Here is a 13,444-nt window from a genome sequence, read left to right on the forward strand (position 1 = left end):
ATGTATTTAGAATTAAATGCCTCAAAAGTTTAAATTAACTAATCAGCTGTGTTCAATGTAATTAAGTTTTATTGTACCTATGTTTGTAACTTTTTGATATTCCATGCAATTAATTGTGTGTTCCTAATTATTTGATGTTCATATATTTATTACTCATTTTTGTCGTTATAATTAATACATTTATTATTATTGTTATGGGTTGTTATAGATTTATTTATTCTCATTCGTTAACTTATAACTTAAAAGTTATACGTTATATAACTTTTAGGAAATAGCCTGTAAGTAAACAATTTTTAACTATATATTTTTAAGTTTTAATGTTTATAATCTAAAACTATATATGAAGTGAAGTGAGTGAAGAACATTCCCACAGTTAATTGTTTGTGTATAACAGCTTTATTGTAAATGTTTAATACTGTTATTAAACATGCAAATGAAATAAAATAAAAGTAATTAATTAAATAAAGAAGCGGCGCCCACTCCAGCAGTCATCCTCCGCAGTAAAGTAAACCTATTGATCAGTTCTTTTCACCCTTCTATCTCGACGTTTGTGGTTAGTGATATGCTGTATGTGTATCGGTTTTTGCTGTACCCAGTTCTAATCTAAGGTACATACTAGTTAGAAGTTAACACTACGTTGGACAACGAAATCTATATTATGTAAATAACCCGCTAGAGGTTACACCCTCTAGCACTCCTGAGGAGGGTCCACGCGTAAAGAACATATCTGAAATTGTTGTAACTGAATAAGACTCGCCAAATTGCAATGATAAGTGATCAAAAAAGACTATAATTTTGTTATTTGAAACAATACATTCGGTCAAAAATACTAAAAGATGTAGTCTGAGTGGGAGGGTTTACAACGGGAGTGCCGGGAATTGTGGAACGTAAAGGATTTTCTCAGTTGGTTCTCTTACAAGCTAATAACTATTTCTACTGGTTCATGCGTCTTGAGATGAATTTAAGCCAGGTAATTAAAGTGTGGAATGGTTCTTCTGCTGAAAATTTCCAGGAAACGTAAGGGCATCGCTCAGAGTAACTTCCCGAACAGTTTGCACGGATTCTACATGGCTCGATCTGTGGTTGGGTCTTCTTCACGATGCTCAGAATCAGCGTCCGTATCAGACTTATTCCTTGGGTTATAAAAGTAACATTCACTAGAACGTTCATATGAATGTGTTTTTGGCGTTGTTATTTATCGTGGAATAAAACTTTAAAAAAAGTTATTATTTATGCAAAGAAAAAATAAATAATAAAATCAACTAAGAACATGAACTATTATTTATACTGTTAAGCTGTTATTTAAAACTAACATTTTACAACTGGGCCGACTTCCCCACCACCTCATCATATCATAACTCAATACATTTACAAGTCGTTTTATAAAGAAATATTACTATAAATGCATAATTAGAAGATAAGATGTTATCAGACGGAAAATAAAAAAGATCGACTGAAAATGTTAGATTTGATCTCATAACGTGACCTCTAGCTTGTATAATGATTGACCGTCTCATCAAAATGTACAGCATATATAGCGTTACAAAATAAGGTGACATTACGTAAGAATAGAGCGATCATAGATATATTTTCAGAACAACTTATCACTGATATTCATACTGTTACAAGACTTACGATCGATCACTTTGCATATCCTTTATTTTCTTCGCTTATGAGAATTACTTAAGATAAACTTTTACAAGTCAAATGAATCCCATTACTTTTTTCACTGCAAATACATCCTATTGCTTAATATAAGACTGATTTATTCAAATATGTTTTAAAAAGCTATACCTCATTGGAACTTTTGAAAGATTTCCCTTTCTTACAAGAATAACTAAATAGTGTTTTAAAAGCGTGTAATCAAAATTATTGTAGCAAAAGATCAAAATTATTTCTCTTTTTATTGGGATTTATAATACCTTTGAGGCTATCCCATACTTAATTTAAGATTTTCTATACATATCGCCGTAAACAATATATGTGCCACGCTTTTAATATTCTCTTTTTGCAATGCTTAAATTTTAATAGTTATTTTTACAGAGAGGAAAAAAGTTTTTAAGGACCTTTTTGAAGAATGTTATATTTAAATTGTTCACTAAACGCGTACAATCATGATATGTGATGGGAACATAAACAAGGAAGTGTTGGGGAGAAATTCACATATTATTACATTTGGATATTAATATAGACAGTTACTATTATCAAAGAAGCTGAAATAAGTGATTTTAATTCAAGGAATGTAGTAATAAATTGTGGATAAGATGCAAAGTACAAACAAATAACAATTACTCGTGATAATCACTACTTAAAAAACACATTTAGATATCAATCTACGTTTTTAACTGGAGAACCACTGACTGCGAATAGAATAGTCTAATGACTACCTTTTAAGATTTAATAAGAGGGATTCAGATTCAAATTCAGTGATGGTAAAAACAGTATTAGTTTAATAGATTAGATAAGACTTCAAGTTAGCAGGATTCTCTTAAAATTAAAAGATATATTAATAACACACTAAAACCGATGAATATTTTTGGAGAAATAAAGAATATCAATTAATTAATAATATATGAGTATAGTAAAAGCTATGCGAATAAATATGTGTAGTAAAACTTTTTTCGTTTTACGCATCGAAATGTTCTAAAAAAACTTAAACAGTTTTTGTAGCAAACTTCATGAGATGTATAAAGACTGAAAATCTCAAATATTTCATTTTTCTAACAATAATTTAAGTAATTGACTATAGGTTTAAACATTCTGTATTAGAAAAATCAAGACAAAATGTTTTAAGTATTTATAACACAGGTACTGACTGATATTACTTGGCCAATATCATTATTGCAACATGCGTATTTACCTTGTAAAACATTGCAAACAATATTAAAGTATTTAATTTTTTCCGCTCTTCCATTAGGCTCGATCTTCAGACAACAGTTGTTAAACCAAAACTGGCATGGCCAGTGAAGTACACCCGCTTATAAAGGCAATGTAAAGGGACGGACTTTACGTTGATTGGCTGAACCTCAAACAATCTGATCAGTCATTGTTACAAATAGCTTCTTTATTGCAGGTTGTTTAGCTTTTCGATAATCTGATATTGTAATTTTTGTGTATGTTTTCATTATTGTTCACTTCCAAGTTGTCACTTATTTATTGTTAAGAATAATGTGTTATTTCTAAAGTTTACCGTTTCAATCATATACTACTGCGTGTATGGTTTTATATGTTATTTGATCATACCTACAGCATCACCGAAATAACATCAAGCCTTTAAATAAGTAACAGCATTTTTTCAATGTGAACTAAATAAATTTTATGATGTTAAAAATGTTTTAGATGATACCTAGAACATATACAAAGTTGAAATAAGCTGGTATCTGATTTTATGTATATATAAACATTTATTTTACATTTGTTTACAAAATCGTATCTTGGCCTTAACTCTATAGAAATATTTAATTTGTGACAGCCTTAAAGGTACTCGACCTTTTCATATTTTTTTATTAGAAGTAATATTAATAAGATCTTTAAAGTAGCGTAGCTGATGACATGTTACCTGGAAGGAGGCGAACAGCTGGTCAATGAAGAGCCAAATAAGCTCCACCTTGCCTTTGATGCCCAGGTAGGAAATGGTGAGGAACACGACATAGTGGACACCAAACAGCGGCACCAGCACCAGCGTTGATTTAGCCCACCTCCTGTACAGGGTGGACTGTAGTGGTTGCCATGGCAACAGACAAGTAGTCAAAGGGAATAGGATAGACATATTTTGGTTAGGTAAGGTTGAAATGGCTTGAAGTAGTGCTAGATTTCAACAACAGCAAATGAGTTATTTAAAAGAACTCATTGGAATAGGTTTGTACAATATAAAGAGTGTTTGGCAATTAGTAAAACACAATATAATATTACTCTATATAGGATTTAATAAACAAATAAGTGTAACTAAATGTAACAACATTTTCAAAATGTATATTTTATAGAAAGGCTGTTTAAAAGATATTTTGTGACATAAGAGTTGGCTCCCTAAAACTGCTTATAAGAATAGTAAATAATACAAATATGGCGATATAAAATAGTGCTTTAATCACTGATAAGAAATAGTTTTTTTAACTTCGATGTAAAGGAATAAATCAATCTCTCAAGAGTCATATATTAAAAAAGTAGGCTACAGATAATTAATTTTACCAATCATAATAGGCGTACAAACGACATTAGGGCCGAACGGTTAGGTTTTATTCGGTATTAAAGATTTTTTAAGCTTATAAGTGTGTTTTAATAAACTTTTATTGGTATTGAATGAAATTCCATTAGTCGGGTATATTTCCAATAGCAATCATCATCTTATAAACAATAATTGCACCAGAGATCTTGGTGTTTTTATTATTACTGTTTATCAACTGCGATAAAAGATAACTTAATTTGATTATAATATACTTAATTTAAAATTTAGCATGTTTAAAGGTAATAATTCATTCTTTTTTTAATTTTATGTAAATGTTGAGCTAAATACTCCTTTTTTTTACAGTTATGTAATTTTAAATTCTTGTCTAGCCTCTAAATATATTTATATAGTGTCACCAGTTTAAATGGTTTAAAGTAATTAACTAACACCCTGTTTTTACACTGGAACGGATGGTTAAGCTAAGTACATCTATTGAATGAGGCTATTGCCACGTATATAAATGTAATAAATATTAAGAGGTGTTTGACAGGTATTTGACCTTCCGATGGTATGTTAGTTTGCTCATTTAAACATATATGTTACGAAAACGGTCAAATACAACTCAAATCTAATCGTAAATTTTGTGAGTCAATGTTCATTAACAATTAAATCAGGTTATTACCATGTATACAAATTATATATAATTTTGTTTTAAGTATTATCATAAATAAAATTATCACCACATTTCAATATATAAGTTGGGGATTGATTGGTACCTATGACATGAAAGATATGGAACTGATATGTACAAATTAGGTCAGTAAAGTATGTTGCAGCAGTATAATCTGACGTGCTTTATGCTACCTCAGTTACTTATAGTGCTTCGTGCTATATAGTCTGGTAACTTCAACCAAAACATAATGGATTTGCTTCAGTGCTTTTCTCTGTTACAGAACTAACCGGAAATAAAAAGGCGAATTGCCAACCACTGTATGTTTTAACTTTAATTTATGTTTCTTTTAAAATGTAATTTAATCAATTTCTTTGAAAGCTAAAGATCTTGATGAAACCATTTTAGCTTCACTAAAGGAGAAAAAGTTTTATTATGATGATATCTCCCTTTGCTTCTTAACACACTGCTATCGGTGTCCAAGAGTAGCTGAACATCTTCTATGATGTTGCAGTATTTCGTGGTACACTACTGAACTTTTCATCTCATTTTAAGTGTGTTATCGCAATAAAATCGGACAAGGGAACAGATAGTGCGGAAAGCCTCCACCTTATGCAGATTTGAGTACTTAACTATAAGTCTACATGCATAAAGTATGTGGAAACAAATATAAAAAAATTAAAGTCATACTTTCATTATGATTGTTTAAATACTTAAATGAAAAAAGTGGTGCACTATCACATACACCTTAATCATTAGTTTCTCGAAAATATAATTGTATAATTTAAGAAATATATCATATACTGTTAAAGCCATAAAGGGCTTATTTATAATATTTTTCCATTTTCTTAAATCACAACTGGTAACTTTTTTACTAGTTCAGGTCAACGCAAAAGTTATAAATAATGATGTCATATTGTTAAATGTCACAGCATAGTGAATGGTTTAGTGGCTCGAGACTGAGAAACATGAATAGCTTGTTTGGAACAAAAATAATACAAAAGTTGTTACTTAACATTGCTGATGTTCAGAAAAATTATATATTTTTCTTTGCCTTACTTTCTAAAACCAATTATGAGACTTGTAAATAAATTTAAATCAGTGTCAGCTAACTAGATACAGAAAATCAACATAATGGGCTTTCACTCAGGTTGTTTAATTCTCTGGCAATGATATAACTTTATTTATCAGTATGACTATTTAAGTGCATAAAGTCAGGAAATATTAATTATGAGAAAAACTTAACATTTTAACTCTCTGTAAGTTTTCCTATTTCGATGTTCTCCAAAACAAGCCTGGCTAACTGTAAATATGTGTAGGAAAGTTTTTCTCTATAAATTTTAAGAAAAAAACAGGCTGTTTGCTTGTACAGTGCAAATTTGCTCGGCTACTAGAGTTTGCAGTTTCATGACAATTTTAATGATTAAACTATGAATTATAAATCCTTTACTATACCTTAACGAAAGAAAAGTTCGTAGTAATGGGTCATTGACGAGTGTCCTGACCTCCTCGCAGATAAAGAAACACTAGATAGTTAAATAATCACTAAGTTGATAGATATAATTTTAATTTAAATAGGACGTTCAGTTCTAACAAGAGTACCAACGAAAGGGACTGATCAGTGAAGGGTTACTGGACTATTCTTATCTCTACCTGAGTCTTCTGTTCAATTCGTAGATAGAAAACCTTGCTTAATACTGATACATAATTTGTAAGTTGTTAGATATTAGGACTTAAATACCGAATGTAACTCTAATAACAGAACAAAAGGAAGGAACTGACTCATCTGTTCTACTCGCAAAGAGAGTAGCACACTAAAATAGCTACCTCATTACTAAGTTGATAGACATCATTAAGATATATGCTCAACAAAGGACCAACGAAAGGAACTGGTCAGGGTGTTGCTATTGGACCATTCTCACCTGTACCTGAATCTCCTGGTCTCCTCGCAGATAGAAGCTTGCAGTTTGGACATAAGCACCCTCACTATGTTGATGAAGAGGATTAGGTTCACCTGTAATAGTAAAATGTTGTTGAAATTGGAATATTATTTTGTTGTTACTCACAATTCGGAGATAAATTTTGAACATGTATTTACTTTTAAGGAGTATATTATATAAATCACTAACAGATTTTTTAATCAAATAGACTAAAAAGATCTTTATTGCACGTGTACATGTGGTGGGGAGAGACGATATGTTTATGTGGGTTTCATCGCACTTTGGTTTAATCAAAAGCAAAGCACCAAACTAGCTATGGTATTGGTAAGGCACAACCGGAAGTTGAGACTTTTCACTAAAAACCTTAGACCGGAAGCAGATAAGCAGAACCGAAGGTAGACGCTTATTTATCGAAATAGGTTTCTCAGATCTACTTGGGTCTATACATTTTTTTAGTTAGAGAAAAGAGATAAAATCAACTATAGAACAGCAAATACTATATAGACCTGAACTAGATAAACGATTTTTGACTGAAGTAGGTTTCTGGGACCTACGAATCTACATGTATTCTTTAAATACTCACCAAGATAAAGTGAATTAAGGATTCGGAAATGTGATTATTAGTATCTAAATTATACGCGGATTTTGTGCTGTGATGCCATACACGATTAATAAATTACTATTAATAATGTGTTCAATGACAGTTATTAATTAACTTATTATCAACTGAAATGTTTTAGTCAATTTAATCCAAATCATTACTCAATGAAAATATATTGTACACTGGTCTGTGCAACATAATTTTTAAAGAGAATCCGTTACAGCTGATACAAGTGTTAGAGTTATACGTAATCTTGATATTATCCTAGTAGATGCCATTACTGAAGAGCCAATGCAAGGCAAGTAAATTCTATTCCTGCCAACTCATTCAGCTATATACCTTGTTAGCAGATGGCGTTCAGCCCATTAAATACAACACGGGTGAAGAAGCACAAAGGAAGGCCTATATTTACGCCATTTTCATAAATAACTCTGCACTGTTAAAAGTTATTTTTAGACACTGTATGGATTGTAAGGCTAAATGATTTTTTCGGCATTTTCTATAGTTAGGTGACCAAACATTCAGCCAGTAAAACTAAATTTTGTAATATACAATGTGATCAATTCATTAGTAGGATAAATAAACTAATAACAACTAAAATCTCTTAAAAGAAACAAAAGTTTTGATATGTATAAATCTAATTTATAACAAACATGTTGTGTACCAACTTCATAAAAATTATCTCTCTATGACTTGACTTGAACTTAGTGAAAGAACTAATTAATTGTAATGAAGTAAAGAATACAGAAGACAATACGTCTATTCGCGGTAATCAAGCACTGATAACTGAACATTGGTCAAAAATAAATAGAGATCGTTATATTAGAAACAAGGTGACTGAAATGTATGTCTGCTCCAATTCCTAATTTATCACCTTGAATAATAAATTTAATAAAAAAGACAAGTTATTAACGAGCAGTAAGAACCGATATCGACATTATTGTTAGTATCCCACTGTAGCCTGTGTGTAGTGTGATGTGTTATTGTGACCACCCTTACTTGTGATGTGTGCTCGGGACTTGCCTACTGTGAAGTGACAATGCCTAGACTGGACTCCAAGCATCGTTTGGGTATTTTTGAACCCTTTTCTTCTTTATGTTCTTTATTTTTGCATGTATTAATACCTCACCCACTTGACGAAGAGGATACAATCCTCAAACATGTAATATGACTTTTGTAACATAAAAAAATAGCAAATATCCGAAATCCTGCTGTACTTTCAAACCATCCATCATCAATAACCTTAATCAAACCTTAATCAAATAATAGTAAAAATAATTCACCATTGATTTTAAACAATTCTATATCTATCGATATATATATATATATATATGTGTGTGTGTGTGTGTGTGTGTGTGTGTGTGTGTGTGTGTGTGTGTGTGTGTGTGTGTGCTTTAGCTGTAGAACATGCTACGTTTCTCTGAAATTTTGTTCTGATGTATAAATTAAAATATATGGGTGTGTTTTATGCACGTTTCATTAAAGGAGAAATACCCAAAAAGCAGATATGTAGGAAATTAAATCTTTTAGATACTCGGTGTAGTGGGCTAAAGGAATAATTCCCAAAATACTTTTTATAAACAGAACATAGTTATGAATTACATAAATATAATATTATAGCCTCTCAGAGACCATAAACCCGCTTAAACGTATAAACTAAAGACCAAAGCACCAGAGAATTGTATAAAAGATATCATCATTAGAGTGGTTTAGTCTCTATGGAGCAACAAATCTGCCTGTATAAGATTTAGTTGTGGTTTAAACACAGCACGTTTGGGAAATATTTCGTGGGTATATTTATATTATTACTCTCATTACTCTGTGGGAAACCCATTTACCTAATTAGTATTGCCCTATTATACACTATGTACTGTGGGGACTTCTATAAATATAGAAGGAGTGGATTTAAAGTTGAAAAAAGAACTAATCATACGAAATTTAAAATGACATATTATTTCATAGTGCCTAATATTTACATACAAATATAAAACATATTAAATCAATTATTCATACTATAACACCCAACTGAGCGATATTTTCCAAACATTTTCCATGCTAGTGATAAAAACAAAATCATATAGCTTTTTTAAACCTGCAATCTAATTCCTACGCCTTTGAATAATCTTCACTGATCATAAATTATATAAAAAAAAAAACAGTAGCAGTCGTGGGACTGCCGATAGAAGTGAAAACGGAACTATTAAGTTGAGAGTAATTAACAATACGTTATAGTAGCAGTACATCTGTAATTGTAAATGCGACGCGTTTTTAATTTTCCAATTTTAAAATCCACGAAAAAATATTATCAAATAACTAGAAATCTATTTACCACGCTATTAAGATAGATCTTATACCGTAATAATACTCATTTCATGATGAAGAGGTTAAATATTAAAAACATAATTAAAATGAATAATGCTAAATTTTAAATACAAATATTCGTACAAATATTAAAAATGTTTAAAAATATATTCGTTGTTTTCATTATTCATTTATCTGTATAAAAATATGTTGTAATTGCTCAATATTAATAGTTAGTTAAACATAGAATACAAGTGAGTAAACACCGAGTGAACAACAGTGAGTTGAACACCGTTGTAAATAATACAGTTATTGCTACGGATAAAGTATATAATTGCAATAACAATTAAACCCACAATATTTTTTAAAACTAATAAATTAATTAAATTAACTTGGTTCTTTCGTAAAGGTATTTTTATTGCACAATAAACTAATTTATTGTGTTAATACGGTATCAGTGAGCCAATGCGCCAACTACAGTTCCGGCAGAAACGTTCACTCATCACTTCATACGCTACTACAGGCTAAACTAAACTTCCAATAAAAAAATGATAAATTACAAAAAAAAATATTCATCTATTTTCACACAACTTTCTCGCTGACAAATTTTGTCTGACCAAAAACAAAAAAAAAATCCTCGCTTACTATTTTTTTCTTGTCATTGTAAACGCTATGTAAAATGTAAACAATAATCAAAATTATTTCGAAATTTTTTTAATATTTAAAAATGTAACCAATAGATTGCCAATATTAAGAGCTTTAATTTGACACATCTTACAGAATTGTACGACATTGGCTTCACTTTTAAATCGCGAGAGGAAGCCGTAAAGGTCACTGATTTTCGCAGTCTGTTTTCATACTCCGCCGGGACAGTTTTAACACAGCGAGACTGACTTTTTCATGCAGTTTAGTAGTCCGCGGCCAAGTCTACGGATAATCAAAAACACAGCGAGACTGACTTTTTCATGCAGGTTAGTATCATTAGCATGTCGGTGACGCGAACCGAGGATTTTTACCCTCTACCAAAACGCTCAACGCGCCTAAAGAAGTTTTCACTTCAATAAATTGAGTAGGCTACTAAAGTGTTTGTACACACATAAATGAGGAATAATAACCAACATGATGAGTGTCGGTTTCTTGGAAACACAATCCATAAAAGGTGCTTTAATAATACCAACACTAAAATAATATAAACTAAACTGAAACATAAAGGTGTTCCACCATTTACCACTGGCCAATGATAGATTGCCTATTTTTGGCTATTCTGAGATGACCTGTTGTGGCTTGTATTTATGTTCAGTTTATATCAGTTAGTGTTATTTTGAAATGCGTTCACGTTCTCAGCGTTTTGCCGGACGTTTTTATTTACCGTCACATTATTAAAAAATAATGGCAAAAAGCTGTAATTAGTTTTATTTTTACTTCGAACGTATAAAAACAATGAGAGAGGTAGGTTTCGTAATTTTGCAAAAAAACAATCATTTCATTATGCCTTTTAAATTTTTCTTCGTGTACTCCAAGGGGTACGGGGTACACGATAGTCTGAGGTATTTATTTAAGCGCAGGATCAAATTTAACAAACCGCCAAGACAGGCAAACGATAAAAACGCAATAATGAAATGCATAGCAACGTGTAACTCATCGGGCGCACAATGCTCTTTAAAAAAGCCCGGTCTGTCTCCAATCGAGTACACGGTGACAGTTGTGAAAAATCGCGTGTACGCTATGGGGTACACATCGTCGTGAACGTGCTAAGTGTATGTTTTAGCAATAGTATGCTATCGGTTGAGACACTTGCTTTTTCTGTCTTGGGATTTATAAATATGTTAACGCTTTGATATGGTTGGTTTAATCATTTGATTACAGTAATATGTTAGATTAGTTATTCATCTAAGGGATAGACTAGATTTTCAATTTCGCTACATATGTTCAAATAAAGCACAATTTAGGTTATAAATATACTCAGAATGTGGTTATAAAATATTTTTTTACCAGTATGGAGGCAGTGGTGGGGCCTTTGATCAGCTGAAAGTAGTAGGAATTCTCATTGGTGGTCCAGCAGAGTGTATCCTCAAGCAAGGCTCTAACAAACACCCATGGCACCACGAAAAAGAGGGGTAGACCTGTAAAAACATTTTTTGATGTTGAGTTACATTTATCGTGAAATCAATAAATCACCTTTATGTTCAATTGAATTGTACTCCAACATGATAGTAGTGAGATTTTGGTAGACAAAATGTATATTAATTTATAGTTGAGCAATATTTAGGGACTTTTCCACTTTAAGACTTTACAGAATTATACCTTATGAACGCCATAGCTTAGAGGATTTTTATTTAGATTTTAGAATTTTATTTTATGATTGGAAATTGAAGGATATTTTAAAACAAGATGAACATGAATATCTAAATAATCCACTTACCCCAGCCAAGGACAACGTACAGTGCTATAGATGATGTGTCGGAGAAGACGGAGAAGAAAATGAGGTTATGGAGATAAAGCCCTTCCATTAGGATCCAGGAGTAGTTGGCCATGATGAAGTATTGCCAAAGACTCACTATCAGCTTACACTGCCAGCTGAACTAGAATCAAATCAAAACAAAAACTACTTCAGTGAAATAGGAGAACTTTCCATCAGCATCAAGGATTAGTTGGACATGACGAAGTTTTGCCAGTACTCAAATTACGCTGTCAGCTAAACTGGAACTGAAATACTGGAGTTAGTTTTGATGATTAATTCTTTGTTGGACTTAAAGAAGAAACATTTGTACACTAAAAGGTAAAAAGATATTGCATTATGTTTTAACGCATTTACCAAAGATAATATATATATATATATTTTTATAATACGAAATTATATTTTTTTCCTTTTTCGAATGAAAAATTCCAGTTTGAAATCGTTTGCATCCTATTGTTGTACATGAAATACAAGTGCATTTTAAGCTTTTATAACTAAGAACTATAATTTGAAGTTTATTTTTGACGATGGAAGAATTGTGAAGGAAACATGATTTTTCCTGACATTAATTTTGCCATCGTTAAGTGAAATAAAAAAAAATCAGTAAAACTACGTTTCGAGATCTGCAATCTTCTTCAGGTAAATAACTAACCTAATACATAATTTATTAAAAACTAGGTTAAAATAAACAGCTCATACCAAAGCGTTGTGGCACACCTAAGTCAGGAATCACAACCACTATGTTGTGTGTCAACTTCAATAACTCTAAAACATGCACTTAATAAAAAAAGTATACACAACACTAATTATTAAAATTGAACTACAGAATACAGGCCAAAATACTTCTGAATTCGTCTACCAACCAACTACGACTGACCAGAGGCCTATAGCAAATGCAATCGTCACGGCAGAAAGAAACAAGATGGCGGAAATAAAAAGGAAGGGGACAGGAATAGGTCTTTTTTATTATTTTTTATTGCTATTGTAACCAAATTTGTAATTATGTATTAGGTTAGTTATTTAACCGAATCAGAGATCATATTGCAGATCTCGAATCGTAGTGTTACTGATTTTTTTGTTTCACTCATCGATGGCATATGTCCGAATAAATCCTGTTTCCTTCAAGAACTAAAAGATCTGTCAGCACCGATCTTTGATTATAAGAGGAATTACGCACTATGGCTGTATGATAACTATCCATAGCTTTTATGTTTTCCATTAGACCTATTATATTACAGATTTTGAATAGCCCTCACAGAATAGCAACGAGAAGAAAAGCAAATCTAGCAAAGGAACTCCGTTCAGTAGC

At 31.4% G+C, this 13,444-nt stretch overlaps 1 protein-coding gene across 2 annotated transcripts in view; it reads right to left on the reverse strand.

The window, feature by feature from the left end:
• LOC124367439 (secretin receptor-like) overlaps positions 1-13,444 on the reverse strand; it is a 71,752-nt gene that overhangs the window by 4,959 nt on the left and 53,349 nt on the right. Inside the window, exons 9-12 of one of the 2 annotated variants that reach the window (XM_046824251.1) lie at positions 12,100-12,259; positions 11,670-11,800; positions 6,764-6,849; positions 3,560-3,701 (exon numbers count right to left, since the gene is read on the reverse strand). In XM_046824251.1, the coding sequence (XP_046680207.1) occupies positions 3,560-3,701; positions 6,764-6,849; positions 11,670-11,800; positions 12,100-12,259 (519 nt within the window). Of the gene's footprint in view, positions 1-3,559; positions 3,702-6,757; positions 6,850-11,669; positions 11,801-12,099; positions 12,260-13,444 lie in introns of both variants that reach the window. The other variant, XM_046824250.1, reaches the window with a different exon arrangement.

This window comes from Homalodisca vitripennis, chromosome 8 (genome assembly GCF_021130785.1).
Source record: "Homalodisca vitripennis isolate AUS2020 chromosome 8, UT_GWSS_2.1, whole genome shotgun sequence".
Taxonomy (NCBI): domain Eukaryota; kingdom Metazoa; phylum Arthropoda; class Insecta; order Hemiptera; family Cicadellidae; genus Homalodisca; species Homalodisca vitripennis.